The sequence below is a fragment of the Maylandia zebra genome, linkage group LG11, assembly GCF_041146795.1.
Source record: "Maylandia zebra isolate NMK-2024a linkage group LG11, Mzebra_GT3a, whole genome shotgun sequence".
Taxonomy (NCBI): Eukaryota; Metazoa; Chordata; class Actinopteri; order Cichliformes; family Cichlidae; genus Maylandia; species Maylandia zebra.
In genome coordinates this window covers 29,038,060-29,055,124 of record NC_135177.1, presented here as the reverse complement: position 1 = coordinate 29,055,124, position 17,065 = coordinate 29,038,060, and the positions used below count along the sequence as shown (strand labels likewise).

The 17,065-nt window shown below is 37.3% G+C and overlaps 2 protein-coding genes across 2 annotated transcripts in view; both read left to right on the top strand.

Annotated features, from left to right (window-relative positions):
• The first annotated feature begins 10,937 nt into the window (after positions 1-10,937).
• LOC101471079 (uncharacterized) lies at positions 10,938-13,030 on the top strand. The gene is made up of 5 exons (XM_004551047.3): positions 10,938-10,982; positions 11,172-11,333; positions 11,778-12,275; positions 12,368-12,428; positions 12,681-13,030. The coding sequence occupies exons 2-5, from the start codon at positions 11,183-11,185 to the stop codon at positions 12,745-12,747; spliced, it is 777 nt and encodes a 258-aa protein (XP_004551104.3). The 5' UTR covers positions 10,938-10,982; positions 11,172-11,182; the 3' UTR covers positions 12,748-13,030.
• Positions 13,031-16,637: 3,607 nt separating this feature from the next.
• Positions 16,638-17,065, top strand: part of LOC143420958 (alpha-lactalbumin-like) — a 1,556-nt gene continuing 1,128 nt past the window's right edge. Inside the window, exon 1 of the mRNA XM_076889606.1 lies at positions 16,638-17,065. This exon is cut by the window's right edge and continues 69 nt beyond it. Within this exon, the coding sequence (XP_076745721.1) occupies positions 16,996-17,065 (70 nt within the window). The 5' untranslated portion in view covers positions 16,638-16,995.

Below are 17,065 nucleotides of genomic sequence, written 5' to 3'. Positions count from 1 at the left end.
CTTCCAGTTCCTGTCTTTCTTATATCTTCTTTCAGATAGTGTTGCATATTGACATTAAATACAGCAGCTGTAGCTTTAACTAACAGACAATTTGACAAATTGTGCCGACACAATTTGCATGTATACTGAATTTTCAGGTGCTTGAAAAGTTGCATTTGGAATTACCCAACTCTTTAACTTATTAAAGAAAAAGACTGAAACAGACAAATTAAATGATGAATGTTTGTCATGAGTGAAAGGAAAAACAAAAAGGTTCCCATCATGTTTAATACCATAAACAGCACGTTCAGACACAAGATATACTGCAGAGATGAGAGTGAGAAAATTAGGTGGTACTGTTTATAGCCCCTTCTGGTAATGTTTCTTAACATTCACACTTTTTGTGCGAGTTCCTCCTATCACTTTTTTAAACACCTTTTTAAAAATGTAACCTCATTTTGCCCATGCACTCATCGTCGGAATGAACATTATGGTAATTCTGGGCATTTTAATGATTTCTGTGAACTGTTCTTTTTCCAGGGTGGAACAATTGTACAGCATACATATTTAATAACTTTTAAAGAACAAAAATGGGTGCCCAAGATGAAATTTATTTTGGATCTTCTGAAATCCACACATGGTCCAAAGCATAGTATACTTTGGACCATGTATACTATACTTTGGACCACTGTGTTAATACTTACACAGTAAGTATTTAGAAAAAAAGTGGGTTTTATTTACACACAAAATGAAAAAAATATACAAAATGAACTAACAATACAGGTCCCTTAAAAAAGGTCAAATAAATATAACTAAACTTAAGCCAAAAACAGCAACTTGCAAACAAAACTAACCTAACCCACAAGAAACAAAGGGGACCTAAATCTTGGCTGATCAGACCAAGTTGACACATAGGATGTATTAACACCAAACAAACCAATGCTTAGTTTTATAATCACTTTAATTAAATGCCCAAAAGAATACTAAGCGAACAGACAATTCATAAATCAAAGAGAAAGCACAGCATTAAAAATTATTTATTTATTGAAACCCATGAAAGAGCTGCACATGGTATGGCCCAATAAACTCTTCCCATACATAACACAGCTGCATCTTTTGCCCAACTTCAGAGTTGTGATGCTGCAGGTGTGGCCATCACACATACATAGAGACTAGAAACATATGCGCTTGCTCACTTAAATATTTTAACAAGTGGTGTTGAAGGCCTATTATCTTCTCGTTAATGATCATGATTGACTAGAACTGGTAGTTTCTCTTTACCGGCATAAAATGATTTATTGGACTGGTTAATAGTCAGAACAATTGGAAAGTCCAATTGAGAAACTCACTGACAATTCAAGAAGAAGAACGGTAGAGTTGCACATGTTGGGAGGGTATCTTGGAGCCATTTTTTAAACAACTGTAGATTCCAAGATCATTGGTTCAAAGAATTGTACATATGGATGTTACTTGGATGTGGCATGACTTTGCCATAGTCTGGTAGAAGACTTAAACCCTCTAATGATAGGAAACTGATTAGGATGTTCAAACCTGCTATGAACTGGAAACAGCATCACTGTCCACAGTAATCTGAACTGTACATCATCATGGATTCAGACGGTGCCAACCAAGAAAGAACCCCCACTCCAAACACCTTCAACTAAAGCTCAACTTAAATTTGCAGCAGGTCGCATGGGCAAGCCAAATACCTTCTGGAAAAATTTTAATGGTCAGAGGAGACAAAGATTCAGCTATTTGGCCACAATGACAAGAGGTATGTTTGGAGGGAAGACATGAGGCTTTCAAACCTAACAATACTGTACCGTCCTGTAATATGAATACACTCTAATATCAGTTTGTCAATGTCCATAACATCCATTAGTGTGAAAGATGCAGCAAAATACTGTGGCTTACAGTGCCAAATATTTTGTTACATTATCTTGAACTGATTGAGCCTCTGCGAGACAAGTGCTGACAGAACACCGTTGGACACTAAACGGGCTCTCTTCCCGAGTTTCATCTTTAATTACAAAACTCACTAGTAACTCATTAGTTGGAGTAGCGAAACCTTTAACAAACTGAGAAACTAAATATTTAGCATTTAGTTGCACTGAAATGACTGTTGGGCTTAACAGTGGATTCAGGGATGCACCCCTTTAAAAAGGGTCTGATTTTAAGGTGATGGAAAAAATGTGACTTGATTTGAAGCTGAGAAAAGGAACCAAAGCAGTCACTGATAAAACAGTTGGGATAATGGGATGCAATTCCCTCTTTGTCCAGTCTAGAAAAATTCAGTGCTGGCGAAAAAAGATTGTTGTTTGTTAATGTGGAGTGAACAGAAACATTTGTGTTTTGATTTGATTTAGAATTTTCAGAGATTTTCAGAAAATTCATTTGTCACAGAGATGTAGAGGAATAAAGTTACAGAAAACAAACAAAGCCGGGAGAGAAGAGTTTGAGGCTAGTGTAGATTCAATGTTTAACTAGAGTGCTGCTCACCAGACATCATCAGGCGAGATTGTGAGAAATAAAGTGAGAGGTGTTGTATTAGAGGTGTTGTATTAGCAGCTAAATAAAAGATTTTTGGGGGTTTTTTTTAGTTTTTTTTTTTTTTTTTTTCTTCAGTGACACTGGTAGTTCAGGTCAGCTCAGAAAGAGTTACAAGAATAGCAGCAACACCATCATTGTTATAGGATTGATATGGCTAGTTATAGAGAAAATAACTTCCAGATATCTGTTTTTAACTTGTTTAGTTTCAGAAAGTCTGAAATTCCAAGGAATTTAAAAAACTGAACTGGTAGCAAGTTACTTGAATTGTGAAAATGTCTATAAATGCATGAAGCAGCCTGTGTGGAGTGGCTGTTGCAGGTCATTTACCAATTGAAAGGTTTGTAGTTCAATCCCTGGCTGTTGTAGTCTGCATGTCTAAGCACCATGAGCCAAGAATCCAGATTTGCTTTCAAATACATTCATTGCTGTGTGGGACAGGAACCAGATCTAAAAACATGTAAATGTGACAAAAATTAATGAAGGGGGAAAATATTTTTTAGCAGCATTTTGAATGTTTTCAAGTTGTATCAGGTCACTGTACTTTTAGGAGTGTGAGAGAAAGATAGAAAAGACTTTGGGAGTTGAGGTCCTGTGGAATGTAGAAAACTGTCACAGCTGCGCTGGGAGAAGGGCCCAAATGCAGGACCCTTCAATGTAAGCAGTGCGTTTATGTACAGTAACGTAAATAATACACAACAATAAATCCCTGTGCCGTGTCTTCCTCCCAGTGTCTGTGCCCTGTGTCCTCGCTTCCAAGTGTCCATGCACCCCGTGCTTGCTGCACTCTCATTTCCAGGCTCTTCCTGGGAAATAACAGAGGCGGACGTTAGACACTTTCCAACTGCAGCAAGCTTACGCTTACTGATATGTTGAAAACACTGACGGGTAGTCACATAATGATCAAGCGTCGAAGAGAGCTCCACCACACTCCTAAGTAGCTCCTCTGGCGAGGCTTGATCAGCTGCAGGTGTGTGATGATCTTCAGGAGGAGGAAAATTATGGAGAGATCTACACTTTTAAGAAAAGTAACAAGGAATGTGTAATAGGTTACTTTCTTTGAGTAACAACCCCAACACTTTATCCAGTCCTGTGCTACATATTCAAAAATTATCTGACTGCAGTAAAATGGACTCTCATATGCTTTAAATTGTTTTCATTGTATGTTTTGTTTCAGTTACCATGTCATTAAGTTCTATTCATGCACTTCTATTTGTAGAATAACCCACCCTAACCCCATCTTTTTGTTACACCATGACTAGGATGTTCTCTAAGTGAACATTATGTAATCTAAAACTGGTTCTTCTGAAACTAAAGATCATTGTTATTGTGTCCCTCATCGTCAGACTTCCTGGAAACTTCTGATGTCATTCAATGCATTTAAAAAGTGACACAGCAAAGATAACCATGTGAAACTCTCTAGCCCTGCCCCTTCTGCAATTTGAGTAAGTGCTAGACAAATATGAGAAACCTTTACCTCAGTCAGAGAAAAACCTACTTGATACACTTGTTGCTCAGGGATTTTTTTTTTTTTTAAATTTGGCTTCAACAGTCTCGTGGTCCGGAGGAAGAGCTGGCTTGACTTTGGAATGTAATGATCACTATCATGATCTCAGATCTGTGTGTGAATTTTCATTTTCAAAAAAGGAGATACACTCAGCAACTCCCCAAAACACAATAATACCCCGATTTATCAGAGTCACAACTCCTTTACAGTCAAATAGCTGCTGTCATATCTTACTTAAGTCAATGAAAGGTTTGAACGTCATGTTCAGGTGAGAAGTATTTTATGTCATGTGGACTTAAGTGTAGTGTTTCGTCAACACTAAAGATTTTCCGGTTTTTCAAGGGAAACTCCCCACACAACAAAGGCAGCAGAAAACACGCTGGTCAGGGGTCAAATATATTATCTATTAACTGTCTGCAAACATACACGGGGGGAAATTTCCTACACTTAATAGTTCATCTAGTGGACCAACACTGCAGGAAAGAATCTCATAACTATTTTGATTATGGCTACTGTGTGTTTGTTTTATTATCTGAACAAATCATTGAATTCCTTTAATTGTCATGTCACTGTTTGTTAATCAGTTACTTTATTGTAGAAGAAAATGAATGGGGGGAAATGAAAACTAAATATGAAAGAATTCCATGTGAATGCAAAAAAGAATCCCACCACTTAAAAAGGCATTAATCCCTATACATTTTAAGCTTTAATGTATCTTGTTTGAAGTACGAAATTTAAGCAAAGAAAATTTAACCCATGAACTGATGTTCATGATGTCCAGTTAGTTTGGACGGTTATTGCCCATCCAAACATTTGCCATACCTCCTGCACAGATGAGGTATGGCAAATGGTATGAATACAAAAAACAAAACAAAAAAACCCACCAAAAAAAACCAAAAAAAAAAACACGTGGACACTGCTAACATAATGGACAGGTTTTTGACGGGGCTCCCACATAAACTCAAAGCAGAAGATAAAGCATCGACGAATATGTTTCCAAACCAGCTTCCTTCCAAGCCAAATACTAGAAATAGGATGAAGCATATCTTTCTATTGGCTTCGCCTGCACAAGTGCAAAGGTAGGTCTCCCCGGCAGAATTAGTTTCCCCTGCATCGGGAGCACACACTGGGCTGTCCAAATCCTGACAAACAGTATCCCACATTCTGGATTTTTAGTTCACAAACACTTCTTACTTCTTGACTAACTTAGGCTGACCAGCCATCCTCTTTTCCCCGGACATGTCCTCTTTTCACATTCTGTCCGGGGCGTCTGGGGGGATTTTCGAGATTGATAAAAATGTCTGGGTTTTCCTATAGGCCTACAGAGGACCCATGTGTTTGACGTCATCCCCGAGCTGCTGCTTTGTTGCTTGTTCTGCACTCACAGATGGGACAGACAGCGTGCAGCAATACGCCTAATGATGTTTAAAAGATCCCAAAGCGCAACTGCATCTTTTCAGATGAACTGCAAAATAAATTTCTCTCGTGCTGACACAGTGCTGGTAATTTTTCTTATGCAGATGAGGCATTATTTCTGTACTATTATTAATTCCAGAGGCTTTTATGTTATTTTTTTTTTTTGCACTTGTTGACTTGTAAAAGCCTATATGACACTTTTTATTTCACAATTCATTAACTTAAACCAAAAGCTTAAATAAATTTTACATGACTGTGTGGTACAATATTTGGCTGTATTCCCAGTATATATACTGTACAACTGCTGACCAACTAATTAACTTTCAACTTTCTCTTACGCTTTGCTCAGGTGGCCTCAGTATTTCACATGATGTCTTAATGAGGTTTCCCACATTGGCCCCCGTAAAGATGTTAAATGGACTAGTTCCTTTATAATGCTTTGTAACTCTGCCTAAGCGCTCAAATCTATGTCCACTTTTTTCTATGTTCATTCATTATCTTGCCCAAGGATACTTGGGCAAGATAATGAATGGTGGTCCCTGGTTGCAGACTACAGCAACCAGGGACCACCAACTTTTCAATTAATAGATGATACTAGTAGACACTTGAACTTGGAAAGTAGACACTCTACCTCTAACCAATGTGCAATCACACTGTAATCTTAGATAAAATGCATTGAAATTTAATTCTGGGGGAAGCTCCATAACATATACATATACTTTTCTGTTTTCCCTTGAAGATGACAGATTAAAAACAATCCCTTCCTGGACATTTAAAAAGCACATTTACAACTTCAGCTGACCTCGATAGTTCAGATGATGGTGCGGTGGGGCAATGTCTACATGAGGCTTTTCTGCCTTGCTTGAGCAAGTCCATTCACACATTTATACAGTGCAGTTGTAGGTTTTTTAAGCACAATCATTGTATCCCGATGCCTTGTAGAGTTTGACCTGACTGCATCATTAAAAGCTCACATGGGCCTATGCCCTGCACTGTTTTCTGGTGTTTATTTTTGTTCATAAGCATATTGACTTGAGCTTGATTGAGAGTAAGATAGGGATTTTTTTTTAAGTTATAAACTAGTTACATTTACTTATGCACTGCTTAAAATGACATAAAAAGTAATAATGAAGTTTTTACTTTTAGTTTTCATATATGAGGCACATGGTTTTGCTTCTGAATCCAGCGTTTGGGTCCTCTTCTCCTACACCGTGACACATACAACCCAGCAATCTTGGAACGACACCACCACATGTAGGACACTTACAATATTTATATTTAAAAATGTATATTTCCTGACCCATAGTGTCAGGTGTGAATGAAGCGACTTTCAGAGATGACTCTTTGAAGTGAATAACGAGAATCAGTTCCTGCCTGGGAGCCTGAGACACTTTTCTTTTTTTTTCTTCCTCTCTCTCTTTTTTTTCCTATTCAGGTCATACATGATTGGTCAACTGCATGATGTGTGATGACGTCTGAGTGTTCGCACCAAACAGTCATTGGCCTGTACTGAGCAGAAGGGAAGGAGGGGAGGTTACAGACACACCACACGCTCATTTCCCTCCCTTGTGCTTCTTTGTACGTGTAAATGAGAGAGAGTGAGAACATCTGATACAAAGAAAACATTCTGGAAACTTGAGAAGATGACTGACGACAGTAAAATTTCAACCCCCTGAGAGAGAATCCTCTCCAAAAAAGGGCAGTCAAAGACAGAGAGAATAAACGGGATCAACCGCTTAAAGCTGAGGGACTTGGCTTTTCTTATGTTAGATTTTATTTTGTGATAAGCTGTCCTGTTTCACTCTAGTAAAACAGTTAAAGGTTAATAAATATTAAGTATACATGGATCTTTTTGTCAAATTCAGATGTGTGCTTGTTTTTGTACTTCAAAATTTATTTTTTATGATCATATAAATAGTAAACATCTGATATAATGTCTGTTTTGTATACTATTCACTCATTTTACACATAGTTTTACTTTTAAGTTTTAATTTAATTTTTGGTAATGAATTAATTTAAGAAACAAAAAATCTGAAGAGCCACCTGGGAGCCAAAAGAGCTGAGCTATTAGAAGAAGCTGGTAAGTCACTAGTGAAACCCGTCACAAAAAGGTATAGAGTGCTGCCTTGCAATTTTGTTGGTTGCTACCAGATTCCTGCAGTCATGTGATAGTTTGATTTTATCATGAAGCTGATCATCAAGAGCAGAATAGGTATTAAAAAAGCCCTTTTGAAAGTTTTGATTTAAATAGCTTAATGATGGGGACATTTTAGACTAGAGCTTGTTTTTTGGATCTATGCCACACAAAGTTCGATGGCAAAGGGAAAGTGGACCTTATCAGCTGGAGCATTTCAGCCACCATAGTGCCAGAGGTGTCATACAGATTATAGTTTGTATTTTCTAGTTTTTACTTTTGTTTTTATTTAGTAAGTTTCAGAAAAAAAAATACAGAAACTAATAATCGTATCTGTTTACCACTTTTACAAAATCGTTTCAGTTAGTTTACATATTTTAAAGTCTATTTTGATTTTTTAATTTCAATCAACTAAAATGTAATTTCACTTACATGTAATTTACCTTAACACCTACTAAATGGTAAAGTAAAATAATAGGGACCCCTTTTCCCCCACAATGAATGAAATCATTGTTTAAAAAATGAATTTTGTATTTACTTGCAAGTGCCATGTGTATGCCAATATATAAGACTGCAACATATGATATTTGAGGGGAAAAAAACTGTAGAATTTATGTACTTTAACTGATAAATTTAACAAAAACTTTCCTGTTAATAAAGTTGAATAGAGTAAAAATGGAAGTTTCAAAGGAAAGATGAAATATTTATACTTTAAACAATTTTCAGTAGTATGAGTATTTTTAAATAGGAGGCAAAAAGCTGTCAACCACCTACAATTCCATCTTAAGATATTTCCTCAACCACCCTCAGGACCATCTCCAAAGGGGACGATCCCTTTTAGAGATTTTTACCCTGAACTCTCTGCCAGGTTTTATAACTGCTGAAGCGTTTTTCTGATTTGTGTGTGTATAGTTGTTAGTTTAGTTTGTTGATCTTAGTAGTTGTATAGTTTGTTTGCTTCATATTGTGATTTTTTCTTTTCCCCCCTTTTTTCTTCTTTATGTTTCTTTATTGAATCTTTGTTGCAATGAAGACGAAAGGGAGGAAGTAAAATAATAGAGTTGATATTTTGATTTCTCTACATACACGACAGCTGTGACTGGGAATTTCTTTAAATTTGGCTGCAACAGTCATGCAGACTAGAAGGTATTTTTTTGGCTTTGAGTAATCAGAGTCACTCAAATCTGTTCCACTCTTATGAATATTTCAAGAAGAAGATACATTCTGCAATTCTCAAATACTCAAATACAATGACATTAATCAGGTTAACATCTCATTTATAGTTAAATACTGTAAGCCTATATAAATAATAAAATAACTTTACATTTTGTGTGGAGTGCAGGTAAGTCAGCGAGTAAACATTTTTAAAGACATTTAAGCCCCTCTTGTCATGATACAGTGACTAGGCTATTCTTTAAGTGGACATTGAGTAATTTAAACTGGTTCTTCTGAAACTAAAGATCATTGTTTTGTCTACCTTGTGTTCCAGGGTATCTGGAAATGTGTAATGCCATTCAATGTGCTTAAACAGTGACACAGCAAAAATAATCATGACAAACTATTGAGTTTTACCCTTCTGCCAACTGAGTCAGTGCTGGACAAATATGAGCAAACTTTGCCCCAGACACAGAATAAAATAACTCACATATTTGCTCCTCTCCATATCCATCAGCTGTGATTGGAAATTTCTTGCAACATGTCATTTATAGTTACTGATTGGATTTATTTGATTTTTTTTTTTTTTTTTTTGCCTGTCCCGTTTGGCTCTTTTGCCATCAGAATTGTTGTCTAAAGGCAAAGAAAGATGCCCAACGGATTTACTTTACCAAATTGACCATCCCAGCCTTGCCGTAATGGTCCATTTGATTCACCTTTTATTATTTATTTTATTTTCACTTACTGAATACGGGACAGACTTGACTGGGGGAAAGAAGGGGAGAAAGAAAGAGGGAAAGAGAAACAGCTGAGAAGAGGGACGGGGGAGAAGGGCAAAAAACAAAAACCAACAGAATGAGCAGAAAAAAAAAAGGAAAAAAAATGCATATATCAATCACCTGGATCACCTGCTGATTTATTTGATTTTTGTGTGCCAGTGTCATTGTGACATCACATTCGTTCCAAGGAAGGTACACATAAGTGCTGGCACTGAATCCAATACAATGGATTTAGTATAACAGGAACTAAAATAGTGAAATATAACTTTCTCTAATCAAACAGGCAGATTGTGCGGTACCTCAGAGTCAGGTTGCCACAAGAATGCAACTAAATGACTGCAAGATCAGTTTCTACTTGCAAGATCACAATAATTTCCTCATTTAGTCCATCTCTGCTACACTGTGATCAAAGAACCACAGGGTCCATTACCTGCTAAACATCATGAAACAGTGTTTTCTATATTTAAGTGGCATGCTGCATATGTTTTCATTGCTATGCCAAAACTCAATTTATCTATTACTTATTTGTTCAAAAGACCACACGAGACGAGAGTGCCAGTATGAGAAGCAGAACCTACAAAGCATTACTCAGAAAAGGAGAGTAATAAAATCTTTTATTGGCTATTCAAACCATTAAAATGATTCTCATATGAAATAAAAATTTGAATAATGTGAGCTGATCGTTTTAGCTTAACTTCTTACCAAATGCTAAGACTTACCCTTAACACATATACTTTTTTCCTGCTTGGCCTTGAAGCTGGCAGATTACACATGATCCTGGAGAAAAAAATTGTGTTTTAAATGATGCAGATGTGAAGAAATTTGGAATCAATTACATTTTCTTATAACATCTTAGGACAAGTTAAGAATACATTTTATGTAAATGAAAACAAACTTAACAGTAAACTGTTAAAATTAGAACAGTTATGAATACCTTTATTTAATTTTTTACTAAATCTTTTGCTTCACTTTGCAATTTTATCTCTTTTATTTTTTATCTCTACATACACGAAAGCTGTGACTGAAGTCAAATTTCAAACTTCAAATTTGGCTGCAACAGTCACGCAGACAGAGAGATGAATTGGTTTGACTTTGGTGTCCAGTGATCACGATCACTGTGACCTCAGACCTCTTCCACTCTTGTGAATATTCAGCATTTAGAGAAGTCTATTCCTAGTATGGTTACTCCTCGTAGATGCAGTCACATGTTGTTAAAGCCAATGAAAGATCTGAATGTCATGTTCAGGTGATAAGTATTTAATGTCATGAGGGCTTTTGTGTATTGTTTGGACAGCGTTAAAAATTTTCCTTTCCCAAGCGAAACAACCCAAACAACAAACGCAGCAGTAAAACAGGCTGGCCCACTGGTCCTAGCATCATATATAAACCCACAGGCTCTGTCTGTAAACATACACAGGTGGGGGAAAATTCTCGCAGTGAAAAGGCAAGCTGGTCAACCAAAGTGGTAAGAAAATTTTTATTTAATTTTAAAACGTTTTTTAGTCATTATAATTTGTTTTCGTATTATGTAAAAAAAAAAAAAAACTTCAGTTTGTTCCCTCACTTGCTATAGTGTTGTTATTTTTTTAACCATTTTTTGTTGTTGTAGACCTACAAATACAAAGCGGAGGTAATTTTCACTTTTTTCCCTCAGAAACTGCTGACATGAAACTCGAGTTGCTTGTTGTGGTGGCTGTGGCAGTTCTGCTGCCCAGTTTTTCTGAGAGCCGGATCGTTTCCAAATGCGAGCTCAGAGAAAAGCTCGGTGAAATGCTTGATCTGCCCAGGAGACTGAAGGAAAGAACGTTGGCAACAGGTGAGCTCAAATGTGCTTTGGGTACTTAGCAAAGAATCTTCATAACCTTCAGAGTCAAAGTACAAATCACTTTGGTGCTCATGAAAATCAGGATCAAAGCTGTACCTTAGCGGTACAAAATTATTTAAGTTGACTGCTGCTTGATTCTTCTTCTATATTTGAGGAAAACATTAATTGCATTTGATATATCTGATGACATTACTTACTGTTTACTTTAAACATGCAAATACAGAATCAGTAATAAAGCTTTATCTTAGCTGCAAATACTTTGTGAAGTAATATTAGCAACATGCAATTTTTCTATTTAAATGTCTTTATCAACTGCATCAATAATGTAATTGTAAAGTGAAATTTTTCTACAACACAGAGGATAATAACTGAAAAAGTAGCCACCAAAGTAAAACTTTCTTGTCCTTGTTTGTGGACATGAATGGTTTGTTGCAGTTATCTGTGAAGTACAAAGGAGGTCTGATCTGAACACCAAGTTAGTCAAGTCATTTGGCAAGTGCATCCCTACCGCACCAAACCCAGCGGTGGTCACAACCCCCTCCACAAGCGGAGGCAACAATACGATCACTGGAGCAGCCACAGTGACAAACACCAATTCAACAACCATAGACCTGACCAGCACCACTACTGGTACTACTAACACTATAACTACTGTCAACTCCACCATCAGCTCAGGGAACACAACCTTTGTGTCAAACAGCACAAGTGGCGTGAAAAGACGAAGGCGTGATGCTGATTCACACAGTGAGAAGGGGAAAAAGTTTAGTGAAGAGGAGCACAAGGATGACAGTGAAATGGAAGACGAGGATGAAACGAGCAGTGAGGACGATGACGAATCCAAAAACCTTTACGGGCTCTTTCAGCTGTCTGACAGAGAGTTCTGTGATTCGGGATTATGTCCATCCAAAAGTATGTGCCATGCCTCCTGCACAGGTGAGTCCTTGCAAACAAGCAAACACAGATTTACTGTTTAAATGTTGCTTTTTTATTGTGTATATTAAAAATGGTTTCTTTTTTCCTTGCAGCTTTTACTGATGATGACATAACTGATGATATTGCTTGTGTTGTCAAGACTGGTTACTGGAAGTAAGTTTCTGGAAAGCACAACACAAATAGGTCAGATAAATAACCAAAGCTTTGAAAAAATGTCATATTATTGTGTGATACATTAATTTGCTGATTTATTCATAATATCCATATACTGAAAAACAGCTAAAAAATTCAGTAAGGTGTTGGGCCATAATCACGTCTCCAAAGCATTTAGTCTTTAACACTGCTGCAAGGATTGAACACCATTATTGTGTTGCCTAATAACTGCCTTTTGTTTTAATCAAACAGGGAGATCATGAAAAGTGCCTCGAAGTCATGTCGTCGCACCAGGGATTTCTTTGAGGAATGTGACTAAATGGCTGTGAGATCTTGGTTGCTACAATTTCCTAATGAGATCCACCTTCCGTGAGCTGTGATTGAGGAACCGCATGCTCCATTACCAACCAAACAGCATTTTTTGTTTGTTTGTTTGTTTGGTTGGTGGATCATTCAGTAACCGTTGCTTTGTACCTGTATGTTTTAATAGTAATGCCAATAGACCTAATCAGCCCTCAAATTCCTACAAAGTAATGATTACTTTTTCAAAAGTCTAAAACTCAACGCTTTACATCTATTTCTTTTCTTTCAATAAATATTGACTTGCAGCATCTTTGTGTTTGTGTTATTATATATTTATAGTACTTTTAATAGTAATGACAAAACTGCTTCAATCTCATGAAGACTACCTGTTGCTTCACGTTTATTTAACACCACGACATGTGCACCACCATACGAAAAATAACCCTGAAAGCATGAGAGATAAAATTTTGCTCCAACCAGGAGACTTAAAGGTATTTCATTAATCAGAAATAAACCAAGCAATTGGCTACTGTGCAAACCATTAAAATTATTCTCATATGAAATAAAAATGGATTAAACTGAGATATTTATACAGTAAAACCTCAGGACCAAATGTTAAGACTTACTGTTAACACATATATTCCTTTTTTCCTGTTTGTCCTTGAAGTTGGCAGATTATAAAGGACCTCTTTCCATGTGTTTCAGCTCCTATTTACACTTTGCCTCAGGTGACCTTTCTGAATGAGATATTCCACTTTCTGACAAGCTGGCAAAACTCATCATAAAGAGGAAAATAGTGTATACAGTGCAGCAACAACCGCCCGTGCAATTCTTTTGGTCATTAGATGTTATCATTAAGCTGATCATCAAGAGCTGAAGATATTTGATTTTTCTCATGTCTAGGAAAAGTAAAATAGTCCTTATCATTTATCTATGCGTTGTCTTCCACTTACCAGGGTCGTGGGTGGAGTGAAGCCTATCCCATCTACCTTAGAACGCCATTATATGAAAACGCCAAAAGCGTCCCCCGATGTCACGGTACTGGGTCCTGTGACCCAGTGTTTTAGTATTACTGTATTTTTTTTGTAATTCGTGTTCTGGTTTGAGTTTTGTTTATCTTATTAAGTGTTCCGATGCCTGGAGTGCTGTGTTAGTCCTTTGTTTTGCAGATCCTTTTGTGTCTTCTCCTCTGTTCTAAGTCTCCCAGCTTCATGTCTACCTGTCATGTTTTATGTCTCTGTGGTACTTGTTAAATTTATGTCATGTCTGTGTCTCTTACTGTTTCCTGTTTATTTTGGAAGTCTTGTTTCCATGTACTTAGTTTTCACTTCCACTATGGCATCATTATTTTCATTCCAGTCAGCTGTTTCCTCATGTGTCTCCACTTCCCCTGATCACCTCATATGTGTGTGTATTTAAGCCCTCCGTCTTCCTGTGTTCAGTGTGGTGTCATCTGTGTTCCCCTCCCCATGTCTAGTTTTAGACTTCATAGTGTCCCTTCACATTTTAAAGTATTTTCAGCATGCATAGCTTTCACAGTCTCTCTAGTCTTGTCATAGTTTATTCCAAGTTTTCTTAGCTTGGTCTCAGCCTGTTTGCTTAATTTTTGTATGCTCTCTTATCAGCTCCAAATAAAGGCTAGTTTTTCGTTAAAGTTAATTCCGTCTCCTTGTCAGTGTCCGCACTTGAGTCCTCCACTCATTCTCCATTCGGTCTGCCTCCCGCAGACCGTGACACCTACTTTATAAAAAGTAGCTATGTTTATCCTCACTCACTTTTAGTAGTTCTACTATAGTTAACTAAGACAATGCAATGCTGTTATTCTTGGTCTCACTGTTTCTCTTCTGTCTTGAGTTTTCTCTATCAATCTTTCACGGGAGATATGATTCAGGCAGCTCCTCTACACATATGCCTCACTCCCACTAGAACCTAGTCACTCTAGTCGCCCCTGTTCAGTCATTTGTCATTATGACCGAGTACCAACTCAATGTCCTTGGGGTCACTATAGCAATGTGGCCTAAAGTCCCATGATGTCATTTGTATGCAACACAAGCACAACACAACAATGGAGGATGTTCAGGCGATAGTATATCTGCTGCTTAGTCTATAGCTTTTTGTCAGACTGTGGTATAGAATCTTTTGATGTCAAATTTTTGGTCTGACTCGGCTCATTTGGAATCCTGGCCAAGCAGGTACTAAAAACATACTTGCTACCAAGTACTACCACCTAATGGAAAACCCCCAAATCAAGTTGAACCTAGTAACTAGTGGGAAAAAGGTAATAGTGGTAGTGAACCAGATGAAGTTAAGGTCTGACTAACAGATGTTTCTCCTAATGTGAAGATAATTACAGCCAGACATTTCGGAAGCACAAGTCCTAATGGGGAATGTTTGCACTTTGTGAGAAATTTGTGAGAAGATTTAACAGATATCATCTTATATGCTTAGACTGTTTAGAAACAGTAGGGAGGGGATGGGGGGTGCAAATAAAAGTCATCTTAGTAAAAGGTGCGATCACACCTTTCATCATTGTGACTTCAGATCTGTTCCACTCTGTTCCGAGAAACATTTTGCACCTCCTAAATACATCAAACACAAAAGTTTCAGTGAAGTCTACTCCCTCATCTGTGCTTGTATAATCCTTTTGGGTGCGTTGACTTGACCCATATGGAAAAGAAATATTAATAACTTATATGATTTACTCATTACTTTCATATATTGTTTTAGTAAGTGTCCAAAACATACAACTTTCATTTATATAATTTTTTCAAGGGATCTTATGTCTGTATTCACTCTTGTATGCTTTTCATACAAGTTTCACACAAGACAGATACAAACTTTATATATATCTTTTCCATATGGGGATGTTCAAGTCAATGAAAGCAGTGAAAGTCAGGTGTTGGATGATTTAATGCTAAATGGGCCAGGTAAAATAATGTAATCCATAAGCAATTGCATAACAATAATCAAAACCACATTTGTGTGTTCTTTCATCATCATTAAAAGATTTCCTGTGTATTAAGGGAAACTCCCCATACAACAAAGGCAGCAGTGAAACAGGCTTGTCCACTGCTAAAAGCCATCACATATAAATGCACCGGCTCTATCTGCAAACATACAGAGACAGCAATTTCTTTCAGTTAGCAGTCGATCAAGTGGCCCAACGTGGTAAGTATTTGCTACATTTATAATCGCAATGTTTTCATCATATTATGTAAAAAAACATTTGTTTCCGTACTTTTTCTGTCAATATTGTTTTTTAACCAGTGATTTCACTTTAGACTATAATCAAATGAATGGGTTCTGCATATAAAGAAAAGGCAACCATTTTTCAGCTCCTCTCTTACAAAAATAGACCTTAGAACAAAGTCTTGCAAAATTCTTTTACTTAATGAAAATGTATTTTATTTAAAAAGACATCACAACAATCGTTTCATTTTCACCTTTTCCGACAGAAAGTACTGATATGAAGCTCACGTTGCTTGTCCGGGAGACAGGGGGAAAGAGGCAACAGGTGAGCTTAAATATGGTGCATGCATAGCAGCATGTAATGTGGAAAACAAAAATGAACACAAAAATGCAAGATTAACACAAAATGAAAGTGTGCTTTTAAGAAATAACTACAAAGAGCTTCATATAAAAGAGAGCAGTCTCTCTCAGGCTCCTTCAGTGTTCATTTCGCTCTTGTGAAGGGATGCTGGAGAACCTAGACCAGTTTGTCTGTTCACTTGTCTGTTCATCTGGCATTCAATGAGATAAAGATTTATGGTCCCAGTGACTGAAAAACAATAGTCCCTAAAGTAAAACCAAAGGCACATTTTGAAGGTAGCTCATTTGTCTCTGTCACTGTTGTCTTTTTATGTATTTTGGAGGTTGATGGAAGACGACTCTTATCACCTTTTTAATCTTTTCTTTCTTCCTTGTTTGCTGCAGTTATCTGTGAAGTGGACAAGATGTCTCATCTGAACACAGACTTGGTCAAGTCGTTTGGCAACTGCATCCCTGCAACACCAAAGCCAACAGTCCCCGCCGCAACAGGAGCCAACAAAATGACCAATGGAGCAGTCACACCACCAAACACCAATTCAACATCCACTGACCTGACCAATACCACTGCTACTGACCCTATTAACTCAACTATCATCGCAATGAACTCCACCTTTGGGTCAAACAGCACAGGTGGTGTAAAAAGACAAAGGCGGCCGCTCACTCAGGTAGACATGAGAAGAACAAGTTTAGTGGGGAGGAGCGTGATGACAGCGAAATGGAAGACGAGGATGAAACAAACAGTGAGGAGGAGGATGAATCCAAAGGCCTTTACGGACTCTTCCAGC

What these genes read in the sequence shown, in the direction of transcription:
- LOC101471079 (XM_004551047.3), top strand. Translation starts at nt 11,183, where the DNA reads ATGAAACTCGAGTTGCTTGTTGTGGTGGCTGTGGCAGTTCTGCTGCCC. An exon ending in GGAAAGAACGTTGGCAACAG is followed by an intron (nt 11,334 to 11,777) that starts GTGAGCTCAAAT and finishes GGTTTGTTGCAG; the next exon opens with TTATCTGTGAAGTACAAAGG. An exon ending in GTCAAGACTGGTTACTGGAA is followed by an intron (nt 12,429 to 12,680) that starts GTAAGTTTCTGG and finishes TTAATCAAACAG; the next exon opens with GGAGATCATGAAAAGTGCCT.